Source organism: Anopheles gambiae, chromosome 2 (assembly GCF_943734735.2).
Source record: "Anopheles gambiae chromosome 2, idAnoGambNW_F1_1, whole genome shotgun sequence".
Lineage (NCBI taxonomy): Eukaryota > Metazoa > Arthropoda > Insecta > Diptera > Culicidae > Anopheles > Anopheles gambiae.
Window position 1 is genome coordinate 19,278,501 of NC_064601.1, and position 25,780 is coordinate 19,304,280.

The 25,780-nt window shown below is 45.8% G+C and overlaps 1 protein-coding gene across 7 annotated transcripts; it reads left to right on the plus strand.

Annotated features, from left to right (window-relative positions):
- Positions 1-113: 113 nt before the first annotated feature.
- On the plus strand, positions 114-23,586 carry LOC1273645 (sodium/hydrogen exchanger 9B2). Of its 7 annotated transcripts, XM_061649118.1 has the most exons (8): positions 114-296; positions 379-460; positions 17,207-17,534; positions 18,956-19,429; positions 22,178-22,353; positions 22,483-22,589; positions 22,685-22,990; positions 23,079-23,586. In XM_061649118.1, the coding sequence occupies exons 3-8, from the start codon at positions 17,332-17,334 to the stop codon at positions 23,376-23,378; spliced, it is 1,566 nt and encodes a 521-aa protein (XP_061505102.1). In that variant the 5' UTR covers positions 114-296; positions 379-460; positions 17,207-17,331; the 3' UTR covers positions 23,379-23,586. The 7 variants fall into 7 exon arrangements, with proteins under 7 accessions (XP_061505102.1, XP_312647.6, XP_061505099.1 ...); XM_312647.6 differs by lacking the exons at positions 114-296; positions 379-460 and adding an exon at positions 16,201-16,702 and having other exon boundaries at positions 17,207-17,519; XM_061649115.1 differs by lacking the exons at positions 114-296; positions 379-460 and adding an exon at positions 16,469-16,702.
- The last annotated feature ends 2,194 nt before the right edge of the window (positions 23,587-25,780 follow it).

A 25,780-nucleotide genomic window follows, 5' to 3' on the forward strand; every position in this document is an offset into this window, starting at 1 on the left:
CAAACTCCACATGCCGCTCACCCATTGTGCGATTGCACTAGCGCCCTCTAGCGTTCGGTACGCAAAACTACACACTGACAGCCGGCGAATGTTTACCGATTTTTTTTTAATTGAATTAAAAACCAAAACAAACTACACGCGTCGCGTTCGAATGGTGCGAAATTATTTTTTACAATTTTTGAAGAAGGGGGAATTTGTGTTGATTTTGTGAAAAAAACGTGACTGTAACAGCATGCGCGGAAAGTTTACTTAATGCTACAACCAACGCTACGTGTGCTGAAGTGTGGATCGATCGGGTGCGGTTTGTAAAACGTGATCAATACGATCATTTTGTCGGTGTTTGGTCTACAGTCTAATTTAGTTTTATTCTCATTTTAGTATCTATGTCGATGATCATTTCCACGTGACGTGATCTTTCTTTGAGTGTCTTCTTCGCAATCCGGTTTGGAGGGATTTAAATGTAAGTTTACCCCGTGTATGCTCTTCTGTTTTTTTTCCCCCAGAAAGTACCATCCTTGTTTATGTGCATGTTTAAGGATTCTTTTTTCCGGGGGCTGAAGCGAATAATTAATTGATAAGATGCGATATTTATACACCCATACCCATTGCTACCGTGTATGTGATAGAACTGAATTGGATCATTTCAACACAATTTTCATTTACGTGTTCTGCGTGCAAATAAGGCAACACGGGGCAAAGTGGGAACCTGTTTTTTTTAGCATTATTACACCGATAAGATATACTGAAATTCTCAGAACCTTTTCATTTGAGTGTTCTATGAACATCATGCTAGTTTCATTACCTTTTTATTGAACAGTAATATAAAAAAAGACTAATATTTGACTTTATATAGGTTTATAGTTTTATAGCATTTATTTCGTAGTTTTGAATATTAAATACAAGTAAAGGATAATGTGAGATTTTTTTAGTTCAGTGGAAAACTACAATGATGCAACTGCTTAAAATGTCCATATTGTCACAAGTTTTTCATAATTGAACTGGATTTGTATAATCGTGGCTTTAAAATGTTGAAGAGGAAATTTAAAGAGCATCTCTGTTTTCGTAATATCCAATGTATTTGGGCAACAAATTCAAGCCAAGAATCTTGGGAACATTTTAGTCCTGTCCTAAAAAAACAGCAAATAAATACTGGGTTTTCCCGGGGTTCTCATAGTTGTGGGACACTTCCTTGACTCTTTCTTAAGGCTAATTAGACAATTGCTCTTGGATTTGTCCAGCTAGGGAGTCCAATTCTAGTTACATTAAGTTCATTTAAGAAAGAGTCAATAAAATTTCCCACAGCTATGAAAACGACTGGAAAACCCTGTAATAATAATTATAACTTATATAACAACTGATTGTAGTGCTTCCGGTTGTAGCGTTCTTTGCAAGAAGAGACGATTCATATAAATCACGAATGTGTGCAAGCTTGTTAACCTATAATCAGCCATTGTGTCTTGCACTTTCCCGTTAGAAGGTAATCACAATTAGAGCGCCCACAACAGCCGAGCGACGTAACCTAGATCATCCGTGGCATTGACCCATATTTGCATGTCCCGACATGTGGTCGCAACTCTCACCCAACTTTATGTACCATTGTAGCCACCCGTATGCAATGCCACACACCCGTATCGAACAGTTTACCGTAAGCAATCATTTATTTAAGCCCCGAACGCTTACTCCACCGTAGAACCGGTGTTTTGGATAAGCCAAAGCCGCTCTTCAAAACAGAAGCAGAAACACACAAGACACTTTCCTTTCATCCAGCCGCTTGTTTGAAAGGAGGCGCTCCCGACGCCTATTATTGACTCAACAAGATAACGACGGTGGCTGTTGTAGCCGGTTAGAAAACACCCTCGCGAAATGGGTTTTTATTTTTGCTTGTTTGCTTACCCCCCAACCCTCCCCCCCCCCCCCCCCTCACACACACGCGCGCGGTAGAAAGATAATCACGCTAATCAGATAATTGTAGCAGCATGCGAAAGAGACCACCGACCAGCTGTACTTGGGTCACAGGCGAATGAAAGATTCATCAAAGCGAGAGCTCCAACAAGGCCATCGCGAAAAGCTATCTGAATTTGTGTGTGTGTGTGTGTGTGTCACTGCAAGGAAAGGAACATCCTCATCCTATTTCTCAGCCCCTCAATGTGCCCCACATAAACCCGATAAATAATTGCCGGTGGCAATGCAAGCTGGCAGGCAAGAACGTCAGGCGTCGTCGAGGTGATAAATTTACGGTTGCAATACGAAATGCATTTTTGCGACCTGCTGCTGCATCTGCATCCACGATGTGGCAACGTGTCGGTGTGGCACAGCCCCAGACACACAGCCCCCGACAGCAGGGCGGATAAACAGGACGGTTTTATTCGTTGCCGCGAATGCCGCGATTCACTTATTAGGACACGCTGCGAGAAGCTTTGCGTGCGCTTAAGACGGGAGAGGCTGTCACAACTGTAACAACGCGCCCAAAGTTTGCGCCAAAGGTGGCTGCGCAGCTGTGTGCATAACCACAATGGATGGTTGCGGGAGCATTTGAGGGGAGGGGGGGGGGGGGGAGTTATCGATAGCAGCAGGAAGCAACCGGGAGGAGACCGGATGTTTGCTTGCATGCTTGTTCGAAACTGTGTGCCCCCCATTGCTTTGCATTGTTTGTTTGCTACTGTTTGCGTGGAGTTTGCATGTCACGACACACAAAATCTTCCGCGGGGCGCGTTGGTTTGCGCGTAAGCCGAGCCCGCGCGCGTGTGTGCTTTGTGACAACCCGAAACCGTGGGGGCCATAAATTTGGGTTTAGCGTTAACCTTTTCCGCTGCTCGGTGTCGCCAGGATTTGGTGGCAGGTGAAAAATGGCGAAATTTAAGACACACTCGCGCTGTGTTTCCTTCAGGGGACTGTGTCCCGTCGGTCCCCCAGGTCGGTGCTTTTTCATGTTTTTTTTTTTGGGGGGGGGAAAGGTGCGAAAGGTAACCGTTACGGAAATTCAGGATGTGCGAAGACTGACACTAATGTTAAACGCGTGATCTCTCCCGCTCTCTTTGCCGTCACAGGCGAGATTGTGACATCCGATTTATGGTCGCCGTCAAAAGGGAAAGCTGCAAGAGCTGTCACAGCGTTCCGGGCGCCTGTCCAAACCACAGGTGACCAAGGACAGGCTCTGGTGCTCCTTCGAGGAGGTGGTTGTTGTTTCAGCCGCTTGCAAAAGGGACAGTAAATGCGGCTTATAATGTTTAACATTTCAAGGGCTGGATAATCTTAAGCATGGTCAGCGGTGATTCTTTTCCATTTTTACGCCCTGCTCTATACCCCGCCCAGATAATGAACAATTAGGAGTGTTGTTTAGCCGCTAGCACAGGGACACATTCAAACTCACGTTCACTGTATACGAGTGTCCGTTAATGTCGCTCTTAAAAATGGTATCCATTTATCGGACGGAACTGATCAGACGGAATTTCAAAAAACCCTTGCAAACTCTGGGCCTTGGGACGGCTTTGCATAGTTAAACGCTAAATGTTGGGTCTCGTTTGCTTCTCGCACTTCCCTTAAACGACTCTCTGTATCCCACGAGTGCATAAATCGTAACTTCTAATCGCTTCCTACGGTTTGCCGCAACCCATTAGCTGATATTGTGCCCTTTTTCCTGTTTGGTTCCGGCGTTCAATGTCAAAGGATCCGATTTTCTAGCGAAATGGTTCTGGTGCCGGTGACCTTTTTTTTCTGTTTCTATTTCTTCTCGTATGTTCCACTGCTTGGTTTGGATGGGCAAGAAAAAAGGAAGTAAAAAGCTCCACCTCCGAAGAGAAGCTCCGGAAGCGGTTCGCGTTGGCTTATAGGTGGTGTACTTTCTATTTTTCCGTCTCTCACTTAATTAATAATGATTGTCATCTTTTGCGGTAATTAAAGAAAAGTCCCCGTCCCCCCCCCCCCTCCCCCGGAAAAAGGGTGCAGGAGAACTAAGGAGCGATGCTTATGTGTCCCCCCCCCCCACCCCCAAGACTACGGATGAGAATGTATTATCCAGTACAGTGGCTCGATCGGTCGGAATAGATTCCGGTGTCTTTCGCTGCCACGACAGAAACGACCACTCCGGGGACATTAAGATGTCAGATGAATTCAAAGTTATCAGTTTGGTTTCGGACGGACAGGACCAACCTTCCCCCCTCCCCTCACCACTGTCTCTTCTTTCCCAACAACCCCCATACAGGCAGATAGGGGAAGGTAGGTAAAGACGGACACTACGGGTAAGAGGAACACTTCTCATAAATGCTTGAAAAAGGTAATTTTCGAACAAATCAACAGCATGCAGCATCCAAACTGAAAGTAGCAAAAACACATTTGAGAACAATTTTGGCATAAAATTTATGCAACATTGGTTTTAATTGGAACCTTTGACTACTGCTAATGACTACTGCGGATCTTAAGCTGTGTAACTTGCATTGCTTATATTTTCGGAAGTGTTATTACATGAATGAGTTGTGGTGATTATTCAGCAAAAAACTGGTGAAAGAACGAGAATGAAAGCAATAATGTTTCTGGTGGTTTCTGGTGGTTTAAACATCCTGAAACCAAAGCAGGAAAGACGGACACTCTATCGTAGGGAAGCCGAATTTATTGATTTATTTTACTTCTTATATCAATTGGCAATGAATAGATTTCATCAAATAACTTCAATAATGGTATTTACAAGATATAAACCATCTAGCAACTAGAGAAAGCATGGAAATATGCGAGAAACGGCACGCCAGTCAAAATAGCAGCCATTCGTTGTGCTATTACTCGCTCGACGGTGATGAGGCACATTTCACTAAAATCAATATCTTGTCACGACTTGTACAACTTTATGAAATAAAAAGATTAGGCACTGATACGACATCGTTCAGTAATAGATGGGAAATTCTGTGGGATAGAAAATATCAAAAAGTTGAATGTTGACATGGTGGAAAAATTGCTTTAACTATTCAACAAGTCCCTCAAAAGTGCTGGAGTCGTAGACTTTCCGCGGGGTAATTTCCTACAGCGAAGTTCTAGACAGTTGTTTTGTGTCCGTTAAGTGTCCATCTTACCCTTCGTGGTGTCCATCTTCCCCATATCCCAAATCTGCACGAAAAAAACATGTTTCTAATTCATGAAAAAACATAAAAAAAACGATAGTAGGGTAAATGTACCAATAGTGGTGCAATTTGTGGTGGTACAAATGTATTTTAATGGATTTAAAGTGTCAGGAACGACAATTTCTGAATATTTCAACACATAACAGTTGGAATATGTTTTATCTTTGCAATCACAACCATTTTTACCATGAAACACATCGAATTTACGAAAAAATACATATTTTTGTGATTGCTTCGTTGTACCTATAATGGTGGTATGGTTCCTATAGTCGTCGTATTGTGTTCCTATAGTGGTGGTAAACAAAGATACCTCAAAACAGTGTATAATATCAATATAGCTTAGTTTTGAAGCTGTTTTCGTATGAATAGCATGGATTACTGCCATATTAATGATATCTTTCGTAATTTGATCGTAAAAATGTATGAATTTGGTTGATGAATATATTGACTGAAGTACTGAATAACACCTGTCGGCAACCCATACTCAGAAGAGTTTGCTTGATTTGAAGTCGATTTTTCACTCAGCCAGATAAGCGAATTTTGGCCTTTGTTTGAAAAAATTACTTACAGGAAACTAATTTTTGTTGCTTATTTTAATGAAAACAGTACGACATGTCAAAAATGTCGTCGAAAAAAATCTAAAATTAGCTGTTTTTATTGATTTTAGAACTAGGACCACTATAGGAACATGCCTGTTTGGTGTACCTATAATGGCACTATCGTAAAAAAACACTTAAAAATACGTAAATATGGTCAAAAGCCAATGAATTTGAATAAAACAATATCATTTGATAACAATTATGTTAAAAAACTAATAATTGCGTTGTTATGTGGTCATTTAGAACGTTAACAAAAATATGAGTATCGTTATGAAATCCTAAGGATTTTGGAAAAATGTTGATACCTTTCACAAAATAATAGATTTTTCGGTCACTAAGAAACTAAATGGCCCCATTTCATTTTAAAATCCTTTGTAAAAGGCTAGAGAACATTTCACACTATCATAAATAACTTAACTACTGTTAATTTATCGTATGAGACGCATTTTAGTGCAATAACACCACTATTGGTACTAGCACCACTATAGGTACGTTTACCCTAACTCAAAAGTTTCAACACGTTTTCTGATAAAACATGAGTGTAAAATAATGTATGCACATTTTCATGGTCGTTGCATTTATATATCCCTAGATTTTTAACATTGTCCCTAAGGGGTCGGTCTTTGCCTATCTTCCCCTACAGATGCGCCCACACCTTCAGTTTGTCAGTCAAAAGTTAGCCGCTGTCGGTGGCGTTTGGGAAGATTGTTCTCTTCCATTCCTAAATGTTGCACAAAAGTTAATGTTGGCTATTTTTATCTGGCAGGTCGAATCTTGGCTCGACCCGGAGCGCCCACGGAGCGGTCACGGATGGTCTTCTGGCCGGCCCATCCATTGCGCGCGCTTTCCTCTTTATAAGGGGCCTCAGTGAGTGAGTGAGTGAGTGAGGCGGCAAAGTCAAGAAGCCATTTCGCAGCATCAAAACGGATCATCTCCAGGGAATTTTAAGGAAAGTTTATTGCGGTACCACCGGCCGCCCCTCCTTTACCTTTTGCCTCTCACTTTCCTAGTGATGGATGATACCCGGGTAAATGATATCTCATCGCTTATCTTGGAGTGCACGAGCAATGGGGGGAAAGGCCGCCGTACCATTGGACGACGCGCTCACTAACTGTCACCCGGGCGATCTATTTTAATCTGTGGTTTGTCATAATTTTGGAAAGATGGCCTGAGAGACAGAGAGAGAGAGAGAGGGAGAAAGAAAAAAGTTGACCAGTCTTGTGAGTGGTTTTGCCCTTCCACACTACTCCCGCAACAGCAACAGGAAAGGGAAGCTGCGCTGCGCCATTCGTCACCGGTTCAACCGGAACGGAACGTATGGTGTCGCGTAGTGGTCGCGTAGCGGCGGGACAAGCTTTTTTTAATTAAAGTCGCAAGTGCCCTGCTTTAGAAGGGTGAAAGAGTGGGGAAGTGAAAAATGAACTCCGACGCTGGATGAGGAAAAGCGTCAACGGAGCTTTAACTCATCCCGAAAGAGCGTGATCATCCTTCTTGCTGTTGCTGTTTAGCCGCCGTGTTGAAGGGAAGTGCATTATTTATTTTCCCCCGTGTACTAGCTCCGGTGTGTCCCCTCCGGCGTACGAAAAGAATAGCATAATTTCCGTTCCAATTTTACGATTTTGATACGAGAGAACACTTTTTCCCGTTGGCTGGTCAACCAGCGCGAATCTGCCCTTACTCAATTTCGCATCCGTTCCCTTTTGACTCCCTTTCGACTCTCGTTCGATCGATTGGATTGTGCTTTCGAAATGGCCGGTTCACTCCTCTAGTCCTCTCCCAGGACCAGAAAAAAGGGACACTCTATTAACCCATTTATGATGTATGTAGTGTAGATTTTTAGTACCTTTTTCCGGCCCCTTCGAAAGGTGGTGGAAATCAAGCCCGAAAATTGACGCAGTGAAACGGAATTCCTAAACGATCCTGCCGCACCCCCCATAACACGTGTGCGTCGTGCTGTTACGTGTCCACGGGTTATTTCTATATGTCGGGTCGGGCAGCACCACTCGATCGACGATATTGGCAGGTCCGTACAGCACCCCTTCCGAGTGCGCTCTCTACCACTCGTAATCCAATTTATGGGTTTATCCTTTCTCTTTTGCCAAGGACTTGTCGTGAAATTGTCCCCGAGTGTGATGGGAGAGTTGTAGCTGAGGCTGAAATTAATGTTATAAATTTTTATCATTCTACTTTTACGTAAAAGCGGGAACGATTTATTGGTGATCAAATCTTTCAAAAAAATCCGGAAAGAAAGCTTCAAACACAACAGTCTGCTTGTGTGTAGGAAAAGTGGCAACGCACGTGGAGTCACCGCAATCAGGCAAACACGATATCAACCAAGCAATAGCGACCTGTCTTCGTGCGCTGATCGATAAGACGGCAGGTCAAAGGGCAACATTGTCAGACAACCCAACGCCCAGAAGGCTCCGTCCGTCCGCCGGTGTAATTAATACCGTCGTTCGCTCGTGTCGCTCGGCGCTTCTCAATTGCGCCTACCGGAAACGAAAGCGAAAGAACGTCCACGTGCAAACGAGGTAATTTATAGCCCACTGTGCCTTCCACTGTTGGGTACACGTGTCCACGAGGCAAAGAAAAGGGGGCGCCTCCTTTGCTGCTTGCTTCTGCCCAACGTAATGGGAGCGAAATTTGGCAAATTTAAAGCGAAAACTTTGGCCTACTACACGTTGGTGAAGTTTTCAGCGGTAAATTTATCACTTTTAATGTGACACCGCCACTTCCATTCGGCGATACGTTACCGCGCGCTCGTGTGCGTGTGTGTGTGTGTGTAGCGGCTCGGGTACCGGTTTTTGGTCACACTATCGCGAAAGCCACACGGACCGCCGGTACTCCGAATTCCTCCGACACCCGACTCCAATGGCCATGTGAAAATGGATCTTTTTTTTTGCTTCGACTAGCGACCGTAGGCTTCGACTTTCTAGTGCTCAACCGTGCTTCGTCCAAATTGGCCCGTTCGAGCAGGAATTGGAAAGCGTAAAATGAAGCGAAAGGACGCATGACACCCAGGGGGAGTGGGGTGGTTCGGGTCCTGGGGAAATGCATAAAAAGAAGTCCCCAGCACAAGAGGCTTCAACGGACGGACGCTTGCTCCCAAAGCCCTCCTCTTTCTCTCTCATGGTGATAATTAAAATTAATTTTACCGAATGTTCTACACCCACACCTCCCTCCCCTGAATACCCCAGTACGTTTTCTTGCACTTGCAACAACTGCACGAAACTGCAAGCTGCTGTCACCGGGTGTCTTCTTGCACGTCCCGGGCAGAAGAAGTTTACAGGGCAGTTTTCCGTTGCCACGGCCATCATTTTGAACCTTTCTGCTTCCTGCTGCTTAATGGGCGGCCCCCCAACGCTCCCCACTCACACACCCACTCACTCAGAAGGCATGCTATGCTGCACCTTCAATTCATTAGTGGCCGTTGGTTGGCTGGTGTATCGGCTTAATGGTGAGACAGGAGTGCTTCACCAACCGTGTAACATTAATGGTGGTCAAAGGCGGTGCTCTTGTGCATCGCGGTGCAAATGTGGAAGGCGAAAATTCGTGGCTCCCCATAGCTACCTGGTGGTGCTTTTCCGATGCACGGTTCGTTTCATTCGCTGTACGGTTTGATTCTCCTGTTCGTTTAACGGGGGATGAACGAATGCTTTACACATCGTTGCAAGGCTCGGAAAGGTGCGGGAATAGATTTTATAATGGTTTAAACTGGCACCCATTTTGCCCAATTAAAGAGACAAGCAGAACTCGTTGTATTCTGAAAGCCGCGATCGACTTCGCCGTGTCTGTCCTTGTTGGCATTGAGATATCGACGCAAAAGGAAATTGTACTTTTTTGGATAGAACAAAAACCTACCACTCTCTTCCAAACTAAACTACGACTCCCAACAATACAGTACTAGATGAGGTTCTGGAGCCTGCGACTTTTGAAACATTCAAAATACGTATCCAAACGTCCTGTAGATGGTGTTGACATTACAGGGTTTCGAATCATATAAGGGAATAGTTCAATCACTTAGGGGAATGTTGCAAATCGGTAGAGGAATATTGCATGCAAGCTGTGGATGTTTGCAATCACTTAGGGGAGTTTTGCAATCGATTAGGGGAATGTTGCAAGCGTACTGTGGAGCTGTCATCAGACTGTGGGTGCCTTTTTTTGATCATCGAGCGAATGGTCGTGCCGGATCTCAAAATAAAGTATTATTTTAATCATTTTTGGATGCGCAAATGGCTGAAATATTTGCACAACATATTCACCTATCAATTACAAAGCTTTTCCAGTACAGTTTAAGTAAAAAACACAGAAAAATAACCTCTTTTCTGAAGTGGCTCCTAATTGTTTGGAAAAATGCTTCGGTCAGCAGCCGCCAAATGCGCAGGTGAAAATCGAAATTACACTAGCGAGTACGAGCAATATCCCCCGGCCTTTATAATCGAGTCGTCTCTACGTCGAGTTGATGCATTTTGTGTGTTCATTTTGTGTGTTTTGTGTGTATAGAAACTTTAGCCAAAACTTTAGCCAACTTGCTTTAACATAACATTTTTCAAGAAACTTAAGCCTTGATTTACGGCATTTTTGTTTTGTTATGTTCGATAATTTCCGCAGTCCAATGCCATACAAAACGGAACGATGAAGTGTTTGTAGCATAGTTCATTTTGCTCGTGAGTGTCATGGTATACCAGTTCTCAAATACACCAGTAAAATTAAATGAGTGCGAAATGAGTGTCAAATGCCACCAACAAGACAGCCGGATGGATCGAAAAATGGTGCTAAGACCGAGTAAGTCGTCCTGCAAAAGTGGGTGTGGGTTGGAGCGGATCCTCGAGCACCTGGGATTTTATTAGAGATACTTAAAGGACATTTCTAGAAGGAGATATCCCGGTATTGGTCAATTGCTCAGAACTATAATGTCCAGGACTGTCTCTATCCGAAGAATCATTGACAGGATAGAGGAATAATCAGAAGTCCTAAACAATCTTAGACGTGAATCACAATGATCTTCTTGAAGTTGCTGTGCCTTTGGAGAACAACAGTTTGCCTGCAGATGGAGTTGGAGACGGTTTGTTGGATAGGCTCTAGTATGTAGGCTAAGGTCCCGAGAGTCGTTCCGGCAGGAGTTGTTGGTACCGAGAGTTGGGAACAGATTGAGCGGAGTTCGTAGGTCTTCCTGTGTGGGACTTTTGATATTAGGTCTCGAATTTCTAGAAGGTTTTTGGACGATAGTTCCAAACAAAGAGAGGTCTTTCATAGAGCTTACAGGACGGCCCACGTCCCTTCCTTAGAGCCCACCGTGAACTGCCAGAAGCACTAACCATACTTGCAGGACTTCTTCTCTGTCCCTATGATGTTCATTCCTTTGCTATAAATAGCTCCCTTATAACAGTTTCTCTCGCGCAAACACGCAAAGCTAGTTTTCCCGACGAAACTACATTCTCCCCGACGCAACTACGCATATTAGTGTGTGCGCGCTCGTTTGGTGTGTCTAGCACCAAAACTTTTCGGTACTGTAAATTGCAAAAGTTTCGCGCCCGCTTTCCCTTGTCCTCGCTCGCGGGTGTGACGAAATTGATCAAGTTGCTGCAGCAACGCCCACGAGAATGCAAAACAACACGAGGGGCATCGCCTTTTTGCTTTGCAATTTAGTAGTGCTTTCGAGCTTCGGCTGCGGAACGCGGAAGAAGGATGGTTGCCTGTTTATTGCGAGCGCCGGCGGAACCGTAATTGAAATCCAATCAAATCCTCTCGGCAACCATGCTCGATTGCCCCGGGCCCGTCGTAAGAGGGAAGTGCGCGGGCTTCGAGATAATCGTCGTAATCGCATGAAACACACTCGAAATTCATCTCGAGAATCAAATTGACTGTACGAATTTCCTGTCATAAATATGATAAAACCAAGGACTTTAGTGAGAGTTAGAGAGAGGCAGAGAGAAGGAGAAGAAAAGAGAAGAACCGATCAGGGAGGATTGCGGATTGGTTCCGGGTGTAGGTGAAGGCGAAAGCTCAACATCCCCGAGATAGACAGTTGTTGCTCCTGCACTTCTCTCGTAGCCGGTGGTGCTGGTAAGAGTTTGCGAACCAGTTTGCCCTGCCAAACCTCGTACTCAGTCCACAACCCGCCCCCTCCCCTCCCCCTCAAAAGTGGTCGGGATTTTCGGGTAAACCGGGAACCAGTGATGAAAGGTCCGCCAGGGCAAAGGAGCTCTGGCGGAAAGTTTTGTGCTGAAATCTCCCAAACCGAACCTCAGTACGCCCGAGCGCAGTGTGCTCAATGTGTTCAACGGTTGTGTGTGTGTGTGTGTGTATGTGTTTTTGTACGGGGCCAGGTTTGCTCACTATCGATTCATATGCCTTTGCCGACCGATTTCCGGGACCGGCTCGGTTGAAAAGCATTGAACACAGGGGGGGTGAAAGGGAATGGTGCGGAATGGAGAGCAGTTGTTTCGGGTTGCATATAAGTATCTCCAACCTCTTCCCCCTCCTCACCCCCCCCCCTGCCTCCCCCTCTCCAACAGGTACATTCATACAAACTTAATAAGAACCGGATCAAAGCTTCTCATATTTTGTGTTGAAATTGTACACACGTACAACCACGTGTTTCGTCCACCCCGAAAAAAAGAGAGGGGGACAGGGAGCAGGAAGTCTTCCTGTACTGCAATTTTATGCATCATTCAAACTGGTCGAAATCGATGCAGCGATGAAGTGAAAGTGGAGAGAGAGAGAAAGAGGGAAAGAAGGGTTCAAAAACGGAAATGCAAAAGCTGGAAATTGATGCAGCTGGCCAACAGCTAGCTAAACAGTGAGAGTGAGAGAGAGAGAGCGAAGGGGGGGGGGGAATAAAAGTACCGAAAATATTCAAACAACCACACACACACACACTTCCACCCGGTAAAACTATCTCCATACCAGCCTTGCCTGTCTGTGTGTGTCTGTCCAACTGGCTATACTTCTAAACCGGTCCGGGGTCCGGGGAGCTTTTATCATTCCCGCAGCGTCTTCCCGCCAACCCATCCCAACCGGTATTATCAGTCGCACCGTGGACGAAGCATCGACAGGCAGAGGCACACACACACAGGCACAAAGATGCACCATCTACCGGAAGGAGCACAAATTTCCGGTTTTCCCTGTGTGGTTTGTTCCGGCGTATCACCGTTTTGCATATATGCAGGGCACAGCACGCGTGGCCGTACAGTGAGGGAGAGGGAGGAACAGCCCAAGCGACATCGCTGAGAGAGAATTGAGCTTTTCCCGTTGTTTCCCCCCCTGATATACCCACGAACGGTGTGTTTGTTTCTACGCGATGCGTTATTCTCTGTTGTTGTTGTTGCTTTTAACACTGTTACCACAAGAGCTTGAAGCAAGAAGCGTTTCACACCATCACCGTCTCACCCAGACTTTGGTGTTGTGATGCGTTTATGTTCTTCTTACCCGTACCGCGCACCCCATACATTCTGACTTAGAATTCAAATCAAAGCGAGATGGTCTAACTGAATTTGGAAAAGATGAGTGATGGATATTTCATAACGATTCAGATCACATATTTTAAAACAAAATTAACAGAAACTTGTACTAAAATTTTATGAAAAAATTAAAGGTTTCCGCCATCGGTATAATGATATAAAAATAATAATATTAACAACTTATGTATAGTACATTATATATATTATAATATTATATACTATATGAATAAATGTATATATAAGTATATATATATATATATATATATATATATATATATATATATATATATATATATATATATATATATATATATATATATATATATATATATATATACATATATATATATATATATGTATATATATATATATATATATATATATATATATATATATAAATATAAATAAATATATATATATATATATATATATATATATATATTTATTTATATTTATATTTATATATGTATGTGTGTTTATATATATGTATTTATATATGTTTTTTTTAAACAAACTTACATGTATTTATTAAAAAAACCTTATCTTGAAGAATTGAAGGAACAGAGTAAATTGTCTGTTTTACTTAATAACATTCATATAGGGATCACAAAAAAATTATCAAATAATTACACACGTGCATGAACATGCTTACTAGTTAGGTTATCGTTGTACATAAATGTAATAAAATACATTTTAATCATTATTAAGTATATAATTATCTTTCTGATTATTTAAAAAACACGGATGTTTGTTTTAATTTAAACCGCTTTGAAAATAGCAATATATATGATACAATTAGAACTCGCTAATTGCATTTATATCATATGTCTACAAAAAAAGATAGATTTTGTTTATTAGAAAGAAATTTTGTAACACGACTAATGTCTGCGTATTTTGTCATGTTTGTTATTTTATACAAACTGGATAAACTGACTTTTTCTCATATTTATGTGAACAACTCGGATTTTTTGTATTCAATTGAAAAAGCAGACTTGCAATTGGCGAGGTTTGAATGTATTTCACTTCGTCACATGCCAGCGCGCATATCTGTCAAGTCAGAAACGTAAACAAACACGGACAGCCGCCCGTAAAGATTGTAATGCAGAATAATCGTAAAATTTTATGTGAAAACTCGGGAAAAGGTAAGTGTTCTGTGCATATTTCAGTAAATAAACTATCTTTTAATGTTTGAACACATTATTTCACAGGAAAAACATCATTTCATCCCGAAATTTGGCAACATTCGTCCGAGTATGATCGAGCAGCTGTGTGTGTGTGTATGCCGACGAAATACGACGCCGGTAAGATGAAATGTTTTACTTTTTCACTTTTACTTTACTTTTTCACTTTACTTTTTCATGAAATCACAATGAATTGTAAAAATAATGCAGATTTAATGATATTGATCATTGTTACAGTTTCTACAACAATCACTAAAGCCGGCTGTGATCGTGATCGGCACATTCTCAACTGGACCAACACACCGGTCGTTGTGTATCTTCAAGCAAACCAACGTTGCCATACACCACAAAATAGCATGGAAAGGAAAGTATTATAAAATAATGTCATATTTGAAAGCATTCTAATCTTTCATTGTTATTTTTCCACTGCAAACAGGACATTGGATCACCGCATCGACAAGTGGTTTTTATGTGCAAGTGTTGTTAAGAAGTGTGTTGTACGGTGTATTATGTGTTTTACTTTATTTGTATCGCTTTGCAAGTGGTACAATTATTGCGTTTAATCGTTGTGCTACTGCTAACGAAAAAACGACCCGAGCATTAGAAGCGGCAACAATACATGTGCTTGACGCAGAGACAACAACGCCGTCGGCATCAGTTGATACCATCCAAAGTGATGGTTGAAATCGTATATAAACGTGTAAAACCATATATTGGGGCATGTAAGTATTGAATAATAGTTAAATAAAATACATTTTATCGTTGTACTGAACAATGTGCATCGAAATTTTAAAAAAGTGTGTGTGTTTTTGTTTACATCCGAATACAGAACCCACAGCGTTATACTGTGGTTCGTGCACTCGCTAAGTAACGCTTGAGCTTTGAGCTTTCATTGAGCTTACATAGAATGTTACACGCTACCTGCTCACTAAGGACTGCTATCGAGCAGTGTTATGAGCAGGTAGCGAGCAGTAACGCCTCCATACAAAAATCGCGAAACGTAACGCTCCAATGCTATTTGGGAGGGCACCACCTTTTCGCTCTGTCTCTCTCTCTCTCTTTCTCTCTCGTAGCTCTCGCTTTTGCGGAAACGTTTTTCATCCTCAGTTTCGTTTCTATTCATGCATGCATTCATTCGGTTTCGTTCAAGCCTGCGTTGCAGGTACTGCTGACCACTAACCGACCCACCGAAGGGGGAGGGATAGCGTGTACAGCAGGTACGGTGAAAGCACTTGGAAATTGTCCTACCATGTGCACTCCCTGCGCCACACTGGTTTGGAAGCTTTCAAGTTGGACCGAATTGTTTTGTTAGATGTTGTAACATCACCCAAATTCTATAAGACGATTAGAGAGCCCTACCCTCCACAAAGATCACTGACTGGCACTGAGGCTGAGTAGGGAGCGGGTCATAGGAAGGTCCCCGGACTCAGCTTCGTCTCTACGGGTAGGCAGAATTAATAGGCAGTGGGTACAACACAACAGCTGCCCGTAAAATTCCTGTAATTGATGGTGATGGGGGTGCAAGTGTGCTGCGCAACCTGTGCAAAGCTTATTGATTGGTAGCAGCTTTTCCCAGAGACTTCCCTCCCTCCCAAACCCACACGGCATTAAACAGCATTCAATATCGAGTTCAGTTCCATTGGAGGAGACGTTCCATCGTTAGTATTCAATCAAAACCCCCTCCCCGAATGCCCAATTTACTGGAAGCACTTTTTTGGTGCAAAAGGCATGCAAGACATACGTCGGTCGTCGGTTTGAGCCGCTTTGGTAGTACGAATGTGGCTGTCTGTAGTTAAAGAGAGGGCCGGTTAGATAGTTTTACTACCATCAAACATAGCAAATGTTTACCGAATGCTAAAAAAACAGGCGGGTTTGGTTGTAAATGGTCGGCTGTGTGCTTGAGGATCGCCTGCGTACGATCACGACCCGGAGCAGCGGGCAGCAGCAGCCCAAACGAACGTCTTGCCAGAATCTCCGACACCGAGTGGCGTAATGCAGTGCAGAGCAAACACAGCAGATAAAACGATAATGGTAATTAAACGACACCCCATAACCCCTCGAAACCCCGGGCAATGGGAGGGCTTTTGGCGTTTGGGCTGGAAGTATAAAAGGAAGTCACCCGAAATTGGATCGCTTCTCTCGACCGTCAGACCCACTCCGGTATTGGGTATTCGTAACCAGTCCCCCGGATTATATGTGAACGCTAACACGTGCGTCGGTTGGAAGCGAAAATCGAGTGACAGCGGTGCTAGGTGCGGTGCCGCCGAGACGACAGAGATTGTGCAGTGCCGGCACCAGCACCGGTTTGGAAGATCCGTTCCGGATGCCGCATCCATTGACACCGCCGAGAAGTAAGTGGAGGGGGGTAGTACGGCACAAGCAGACACGCTCTTGCGTGGTGTGAGGGTGCGATAGAGCTGTCTCGCGGACAATTAATCAGTCATAATTGATAACGTCAACGCGTCGCGGCTGTACGAAGGCGCCGTCAGCCGTGCACCCACAGTTACGATTAGGTGTTTCCCGTGGTAGGCAGCTGGCGTATCAGCTGGCGTGCGCGTTGCTGCGTGTGATAGTAGAGAATAGAGAAAATAGCGTCTGTTTCGTCAAAAACAATCACATACCACCGACGAGAGTGGCTTTGGCATTGCTGCGTAAAGTTCGTGCGTGTTTGCGTGGTCAAAGATTGCTGTGCGCAAACATAATCCAACTATGGATGGGAAATGTAATGCGTTTGATTGGGGGGAGATGAAAGATGATCGCGAACAACGCGTAAACCCCGTGTATTTGCTTTACTAATCCCTTATTGTATCTCTCTCTTTCTCTCTCTCTTTCCCTCTCTTTCACAAAACACACAGTTTACATCACGTCCGTGGAAGAACCAGAAGCACCGGCCAGAAACGGTGGATCGAGCGTACCGACAGAACCGGACAGCCGTGCGCCCACCACCGTACCAGCGCCGATTCCGTCGATTGATTTGGCCATGGCACTGAGCAAACGGGAGGCCACCACCGATGGTGCACTGCCCCTCACCGGCATGGTGGTGGTGACGGCGGAGACGGCCGACACTGGCGATTGGCATCCGGTGCGAACGACCAGTCCATCCGTTGGCAATGGTGGCACCATCTCCGGCAGTCCAACGCCGGGACGGACCGCTGCCTTCGCTCGCAAGTATATCAGTCATGTGTGTGTGTATGTTTTGTTGTTGTTGTTGTGTTTGTCTGTTTTGTGATAAACGATCTTGTTTTTTTGGTAGTAGCACGGGTGTTGCGGTATATTGGCAGGGTGTGTGCGGCGTGTAAATCAAGTCCATCGAAATGGGCTCAAATCTCCAATCAAAGTTACAACCGTTTGTCGCTAGTGTGTGTAGAGTATCGAATAGTGAGCTGATGGTTTGCTTCGACTGGTTGCTGGCATTGATTATTTGCTAATTTGTACCAGTTTGCCTCAATTATTATCATTCGCTAGCAGGCAGCGTTGGCAGGTTTCACAAGCAATGTTGATCTGAGATTGTTTAACTGAGCTATTAGTACACATTTCTAGGTAACTTCCAATGCGGTGAGTGTCTTGGTGGTCCCGGAACCAAACCGTGCTAACCATTTTGATAGTTATTCTTTAACTCATAGAACGATAGTCAGTCCACGGAGAGTGAGTTGCGTTAACACTCTAAGCGCCAGTGATCGATTGATTTCTATTGATGGACTTTGGACATTGTTCAACTTGAACAACCTTCATTGGGTGTTCTCTCTACAACCGATGCTAATGATCGTCAGCTCCGTTCTCCTTGTGTTAAAATAATAAGAGAACAAAATATTGTATGGAAATTTTGAGCCTTCTCGCCTCAATTTCTTCTAGCAGAAACAGTGATTTCAGCTTGGCATTGTGTTGAATAGCTCTATGTAAACAAGGCTTATAAATAAAAAAAAGAAGAAGAAATCCAATCAGAAGCTCAGCATGTAGCTCAATCGTAGCTCTGTATTACCTCATATTGGACATAGTGAGCACAATTGTCGAATTGGAATTCAGGTACACAAGTCTTATAAGAGTGCCTTAGAATCCTGTTCCTTCAGGCAAAATTCACTTCGGTAATTTCCAATTTGCTTGCAATACAGTTAAAAAAGTATCCAAATGTATCAGAACCCCTAAAAAGCCCATGGAAATAGCTGCTTTAGAACCTTTGCTTGGTTGTTGTAATCTTGTCAGGCTTTGGCATAGGTTTGACTATTCTATTGCATTGTTTTCAACCACCTCATGCTGTATTTAGACTGCAAAGGTCAGTTCCATTCAGCTCCATTCCATAAACCAATGGAACTTTGTTACAACATTGTTACAACGCCCCACCGTGTGTGTTATGACTAGCCGCTAGACAAAGTGATTAGAGTGGCTTGTGCAATGCTTTACTTAGTTCATCATCCACTTGTTTGCAAATAATAGACGCGTCAACAATGCAATCATCGACGCGAACCAAACTCTCCGCGCTAAACAGGAAACCTTCCCCACCACCGTTTCCCATTCCCCCCAAAATTGCTCCACCGCAATCGAGCACGCTGTAATTGCTGTAACACCAACGCAACACTAACGCGCCTTTCTCCCTCTTTCCACTTCAGATGCCCATCGCTGGTGCGTAGTTGGCCGACCACGTCCCAACCGCTCGCGCTGCTGCTGCTGTTCGCGTTCCTGTGGGCGATCGCGTACGCCATCCTGCCACCGGAGCTGTCCGAGCCGGCCGGCGGGCTGATGCGGCTCGCCTTTCTGTTCGTGGGCGCCCAGGCCTGCGGCGTGCTCGTCTCGCTGACCGGCCTGCCCGACATGCTCGGCATGCTGTTCTGGGGCGTCCTGTACGCGAACGTTGGCTGGGCCGACTTTGCCGGGTACGAGCGGGTCGAGGTGTTTCTGCGCGAGATGGCACTCGTCAACATTATGCTGCTGGCCGGGCTCGGGCTGGACTACGACGCCCTCCGGTCGCTGTTTCGCTTCATCATGCAGCTCACGCTGGTGCCGACGGTGGCCGAGGTTGCGGCCGTGGCCGTACTCTCCCATTACCTGCTCGCCCTACCGTGGCTGTGGGGCGTTTTGCTCGGGTAAGTATGTGTGTGTGTGTGTGGTTCTCATCATCCGTTGCTGTTGGCGTTGTTGCTCAGCCCCCTCCCCTCCCCGCTACAAAGCGTATCCCCCGTCCAGTGTGCGGTAGTGGAATTAAATCCTTTAATTTGGTTTTAAACGTGCGACCCGCGGGCTGCTCTCGGGATGGGTGGGAAGAGGCGCTCTGGCAGTATGGAGCATTATGGTGAGCGGAAGCACAACGGCCACCGGCGGCGGCTAATGGACGTTGCAGTACACTAAAAGCCACATAAAAGAACCTTTTCCTCCCGCCGCAACAATGGGACACCCGTTCCACGAAAGAGTGTGTGCGGGACCGTTGTTTTGTCCGCTTTCCTTTCCTTTTGGTTGGTTCCATGGGCACGTCAAAGCATTTTTGTATGTGTTCCATTCGGTGCCACTACCCGCCGGAAGCGAACCGGGAGTCCTGGAAGCCCATGCCATTGCCGGAAGAAGCTCGGAAGAGCTGAACCGGGGCCAGGGGTAGCAAAACGACTGGCCAGAATTTACAACAACAAAAAAGCGAAATGGTGAAAATGAAAAGAATTTTTCCCCCCATCTCTTCCAGGGAAATGGGTTCTCTCTGGCCCCCGGGTAAAGGATTTGTGAAACATCTCACAACCATCTCCGGACCAAAGGGCGAAGGTGAAGCTAATGCATTTACAAGAGGGAAAAAAGAAAAGAAAAGGGAACCCTCCCCCGACCCTGGTTCGGTGAAAAATCACTCAAGAACAGAACGCACAAGTGCGCGCGCAAGGTCTTGTAAAAGGGGGAAGGTGCGAAGCAACAGGAAGTGTAGGAGCCGGTGAGAGCCGAAACGGGGCAGGAAAAAACGGGTCCTTTTGGTAGCAAAAAAAAAATAAAATAAACTCCCCGCGTTACGGTGTTCATCATTATGCCGGGTGAAAAGGGAAAGAAGAAAACCCTCCTAAATGGATTGCGCACCATTCTGTCCGAACCCGTTTGCTGGCCCCTTCTCTTCACGCTGGAATTGCTGAACCCGTTTTGGATGATCTCCAAACGAAATTTGTGCCGCTTGTTTGTGGCCCCGTTCGCCCCGTTCGCCCCGTTCGTTGCGGTTGATGAAAATCAATTTCATTCCTTCCCAGCTGATGAAAGCTGGCAGTAGCAGCAGCAGCAAGTAGAGAAGTAGATTAAAATCTCATCCCCACCCATGGGCTCCAGTGCAAGTTGCAACTCTGTTAGCATCACTATGCCGTGTCTTTGTGATTGCACCGTTTCTTTTCTCGGTGGGGAGCTTTTTTTTTTGTTGTTGTGGGTACGAATTTTCATACGAACGTTTGAGTGGCTGGCGGAATAAATTCCCTTCCTTGGTAATCGCACCCATTTTTTCTGTTCGCTTCCTTTGATGGAGTTAAGCTAGTGATGTGCTCTCTGGAGCGCACTGACGAACCCGTCCGACTCCGGTTATTGTTATTGCGATTCCAATTCCTTTAAAATCGAAATCACTAATTCTGCCCAGTGTCGGCGTTCCCGAAGTCGTCAAAAATCAGAGTTATCCGGAGTCGGAGTCGTTCGAAGTAGGAATTGTTTGTTTTTTTTTTTTTATTCTGACTTCGGACGACTCCGGACGCCTCCTACTCCGGACGACCCCGACTGCGGATGACTCTGAATCTGGAAGACGCCGGAAGACTTCGATTCCGTACGACTCCGACTCCGGACGATTCCTACTCCGAACGACTCCGACTCCGGACGTCTAAGACACCGGACGACCCCGACTCCGGATGACTCCGAATCTGAAAGACTCCGAATCTGGAAGACGCCGGACGACTCCGACTCCGGACGACCACGACTGCGGATGATTCCGAATCTGGACGACTTCGACTCGGAACGCCACCGTCTCCGGCTCCGGACAACTCCGACTACGACTCTGGACAACTTTGGCTCCGGACGACTCTGACTTCGACTCCGGACAACTTCAACCGACTGAAGTCGACTTGGACTTCGTACAACCCCGACTCCGGCTGACGCAGGTCCACTCCGATTCCGAATAATTCTCTGGCTCCGGATGACTCCGGCCTCGGAAGACATCCAACGAATTTGACTCCGGACGACTCAGAATCTGACTCTGGATGACTCTTAATCCAACTCCGGACACGTCCAAATCCGGACAGCTCCGCCCATCTAAAGCCGATTTCGGATAACTTCGACTCCGGACAACTCCTACTCCGGCTGACTCTGGTCGATTTCGACTCCAGATGACTCCGACTCCGAATGACCCCGACTCCGGATGACTCCAACTCCGGATGACTCCAACTCTGGACAAGACCGACTCTGGACGATTCCGGACAACTCCGGACGGCTCCGGACAATTCTTTTACTTTACCCATCACTAGAGGTGGGTACCAGTTGGCTCCAGTGGGAGCAGCGGCAGTCTCCACCATCGCGTGTGGCCACAGCGAATCACCTTCCTGTTTTTTAATGGCCTTTTGCTTCCCCGTTTTCCTTCCAAAAATGGTGGAAAAAATGTGTAAAAAAGGGGACATGGAGGTAAAGTGCAATTTTCGGCCTGTGACCCTACAGTTGCATTATAACCCTTGGACTACCTTTAACTCCCAAACGGAAAGAGAACGTAATACGGAAGATTGCACTTTGCGCGTTGCAGAACGTGGCAGTAAAAAATAAAAACGCGAGCTGGCAAGAAAGCAGTACCACTTACCTTGGTGTTCCGCTCTTCCTATTTTCTCCATCTCATTTCCATCTCCAAGCCTGGTCGTTACTGCCATCTCGCCGAACGTCGTCGTGACGGTGCTGCTGCGCCTGCGGGAGGAACGGCTCGGGCTGAACAAAGGCATTCACACATTAATCATCGCCATGACAAGCTGTAATGATGTGCTGGCAATTTTCCTGTTCGGCGTCATCCTGGGGGTGATATTTTCCACCGGTAAGTGTGGGGTTGTACGTACCACTTCCCGATTTAATCGCACTTTTTTAATAAAAAACACCTCTCTCTCTCTCTCTCTCTCTCTCTCTCTCTCTCTCTCTCTCTGTTTCTCCCCCGTGTCTTCTACAGGCGATCTTACCAGCCAGATCCTGCAGGGACCGATCGGTATCGTGATCGGGCTGGTGTACGGCAGCCTGTGCGGGCTTGCCCTGCTGTACCTGCCCTCGTACCAGGCGGTAACGTATCATCTGTTCTGTCACCGGAAGTTAACAGTTTTAATTACACTCAAATGCACCGCTCCCCCCCCCCCCCCTCTCGTACTCATTTGCAGAAGTACACCAACGGGTTGCGGTTCGCGATGACGGCCCTCGCCGGCACGCTGTCGGTGGTGGGCAGCAAAAAGGTGGGCTACCCGTCGGCCGGTGCGCTCGGTTGCATCGTAACCGCGTTCGTGGCCGGTACCGGGTGGCGCAAGCGGCCCCCGACCGAGTGCAACGAGGTGAGCATGTACCTGGATCTGCTGTGGAAGTTTCTCAAGCCCGTCTCGTTCTCGCTGATCGGGAAGGAGGTAAAGTTTTCCGTACTCGAAGGTGAAACCGTCCTGTACGGGTTTGTGACGCTGCTGGTTGCGGTGCTGGTAAGTGGTTCCGGGCACCGGCTCACACACCGAAAACGGCACGCATGATTTACTCACTGACTTTTTCATATTTTTTTGACGTTTGCAGTTGCGATTGATTGCCTCCTACCTGTCGACGGTGGGCAGCGAGCTGAACTGGAAGGAGAAGGCGTACGTCACGCTGGCCGGCTTCCCGAAAGCTACCGTCCAGGCGGCCCTCGGACCGGCCGCCCTCGATCTTGCCCGCAGCGTGAACGCGACGGACGAGTACGGCCGGGCGCAGACCGTGCTGATCGTGACGGTGCTGGCGATCATACTGACTGCACCGCTCGGCGCACTGCTCATGATCAAGCTGGCCCCGCGCTGGCTAAAGCGATCGACCGACGAGCGGACGGACCAGTACAGCTGACAGGGGGTGGGGTGAAGGTGTATGGTGTAAAGATAGTGACTTAAGGTGCTGGTACTTGCTGACCCGTTTTTACTTAACCATGTGACCCAATGTTAGGATTTAGTTTGATCGACTTAGACTTACGTTGTTACTTAATTGATCGTGCAAAGTGTGCGTTGTGCCTTTGTTCGAGCAAGTGTGAATCTTCAAGACAATCTTATAAACTTGCCGTTGATGTCTTTGTTTTTCGCTTTAACAATAGTTTGGCACCGAAAAAAACGGACCCACATTTAGGGCAGGGAAGGGCAATAAAACGCTCTTCCCATTCCCGCAGTTTAACGTGCGATGCATAATTCCTGCTACTGCAACGCGGAAATGAGTTGAATTCTTACCGCCCCGTGGCTGCTGCAAAACTATAAAACTATAAATCAATGTGCAAAATTCTTGCGGCTGTGCGTGTGTGTGTGAGTCGCTTTCTGCGGTGACACCGGTGGTTAGGTAAGTTTTTCCGGATGACCGCACGAATGACGTTTTCCTCCGGCTGGCTGCGGCAAGTTTTGAAGTCTCCGCTTCCTCCCCTTATCCAGGTTGGCACTGAGAACCCCCCCCTCCCGCCAAACCCCTCCCTATCACCACAAATGCGTATTGCACTCACTGCGAATGATAGCTCTCGGTTTCGGTTCGCGTTAAAGGCACCGCAGGCAAATCAGCGCGCGCTAAAACCGCCACGCCACTCGCACACACAATCGCAGGCTTGTGTCGGCAGCAACCGGGGGAGGGTGATCCAAGAGGAAAGCTTTTTTTTTTTGGTATGGAAAACTTTTCTCGAGTAGCTAAAGTTTCATCTTTGCTTCCATTGCTTCCTGCCCTTTCCCATCGGTTCTGGGCGACAGTTTTTCCAACTGACTGACACGGTGACAGTGGTGGCCGCAGGAGTGGCGGCTTATTCCCTACCCCTCTTCTCCTACACCTTTTCGGCGGCCGGCAATTGCGCCCACAAGCTGCCGCTAACGATGCCACACCGGGGATTGGTCACAGTGTCGTCACGGCGAAGGAAGGGAGGAGTGTTCCACTTTTTGTGTGGTTTTTTTTTCTTCTGCCGTGACGGTTATAACATTCGGCTCTTGACCCGGGCTACGGAACTTCTTCTGTGGGAAGAAAAAGGACAAGCAAACCTTTAGAATGTTCGGCACCACTTGGCAGAAACATGGCAAATCGTTAAATGGTTGTAGTGTTGCCGTGTTGTTGCGAAGCGTTCTACTGCCTGCTGCTGCTGCTTTGGTCGCTCTTGTTAGAAGTTTGTGTACAATTTATTTGTGTTGGCTTTTAAACTGTTCAACAAAATGTGCAACATTTCGAAAACTGCCAGTGGATACACGGTGTAGCAGCATTTGAAGAAAAGCATTTGTAGTTGCTGAGATGAATTTCACCTGTTCCTTCGGTGGGTTTGATTGTAAACATCAACCCTCACGTCCTAACAAGCCTCTCTGTGCAGCTGTGGCATTTTTTTCTCTCTCTGTCTCTCTCTCTCTCCATTTTACTAATCTAATATCGATCGATCGGCTTGTTTAGAAAGGCATTGTTGAATGTAAATGAATTGTTTGCCCAGCGATCATGATTTATGTACCCCTGGCTTTATTGAACCACGCTGGTATTTGCAAATGCCGATGAATGTTGATTTGTTTGCCCCACATCGCATTGCATATGCGCAGCACGAGTGTGTGTGTGTGTGTTTCTAGCAAACAGTGAATGGGTTTTTTTTATTAAAAAAAAAAAACATTCTAAGCCATTGAGCTGCAAATTGAAATAATATAATCTCGCTCGCCTACGAACGGCGATTGTGGTTGAGTGTTTACACATTCATAGGTTAAATCAATAAAAGCTGTAATTCATTTGTTAATTTGTAGCCAACAGATTTCCATCCCCTGTCGGGAAGGCACACACAAAGCAGGAAGGGTTTCCTTTCCCTTATCGGGCTTTTTTTTTCTTTTTGTTTGTTTCCCCGTGCGGGTGCTTCATGACTGATATGGATTTTCAAACTTAACGGGTTGGAATTCCACTGCTTCCCTTGCACTTGGGTCACAATTGGGAGGAGCCAGTCTGATAGGGAAGATAAGCAATTATTCCTTTGTTAGAAATGATCTGATAAGCATCCAACAGCGCCGTTCCCAGACACACACACCGTGGGAACCGAGACGTTTGCATCTTATCAGAGCAATAAGAGGATGTTATCACAAGGACGTGGAAAAAAAAACCCAAAAAGTGACCAGATGCTCTGGCTTAGCGCGGCTGCCCAGCGCTGGTCAAGAGATGATAAATAACAACAGTTTATTTCGTTTGCCTTCGTCCCAAAATGGCTTGAGAAACGCTCCGCACCTGGTACCCGGAACGTCGTCGTGTTAGGCGCCAAAGAGAGGTTCGGA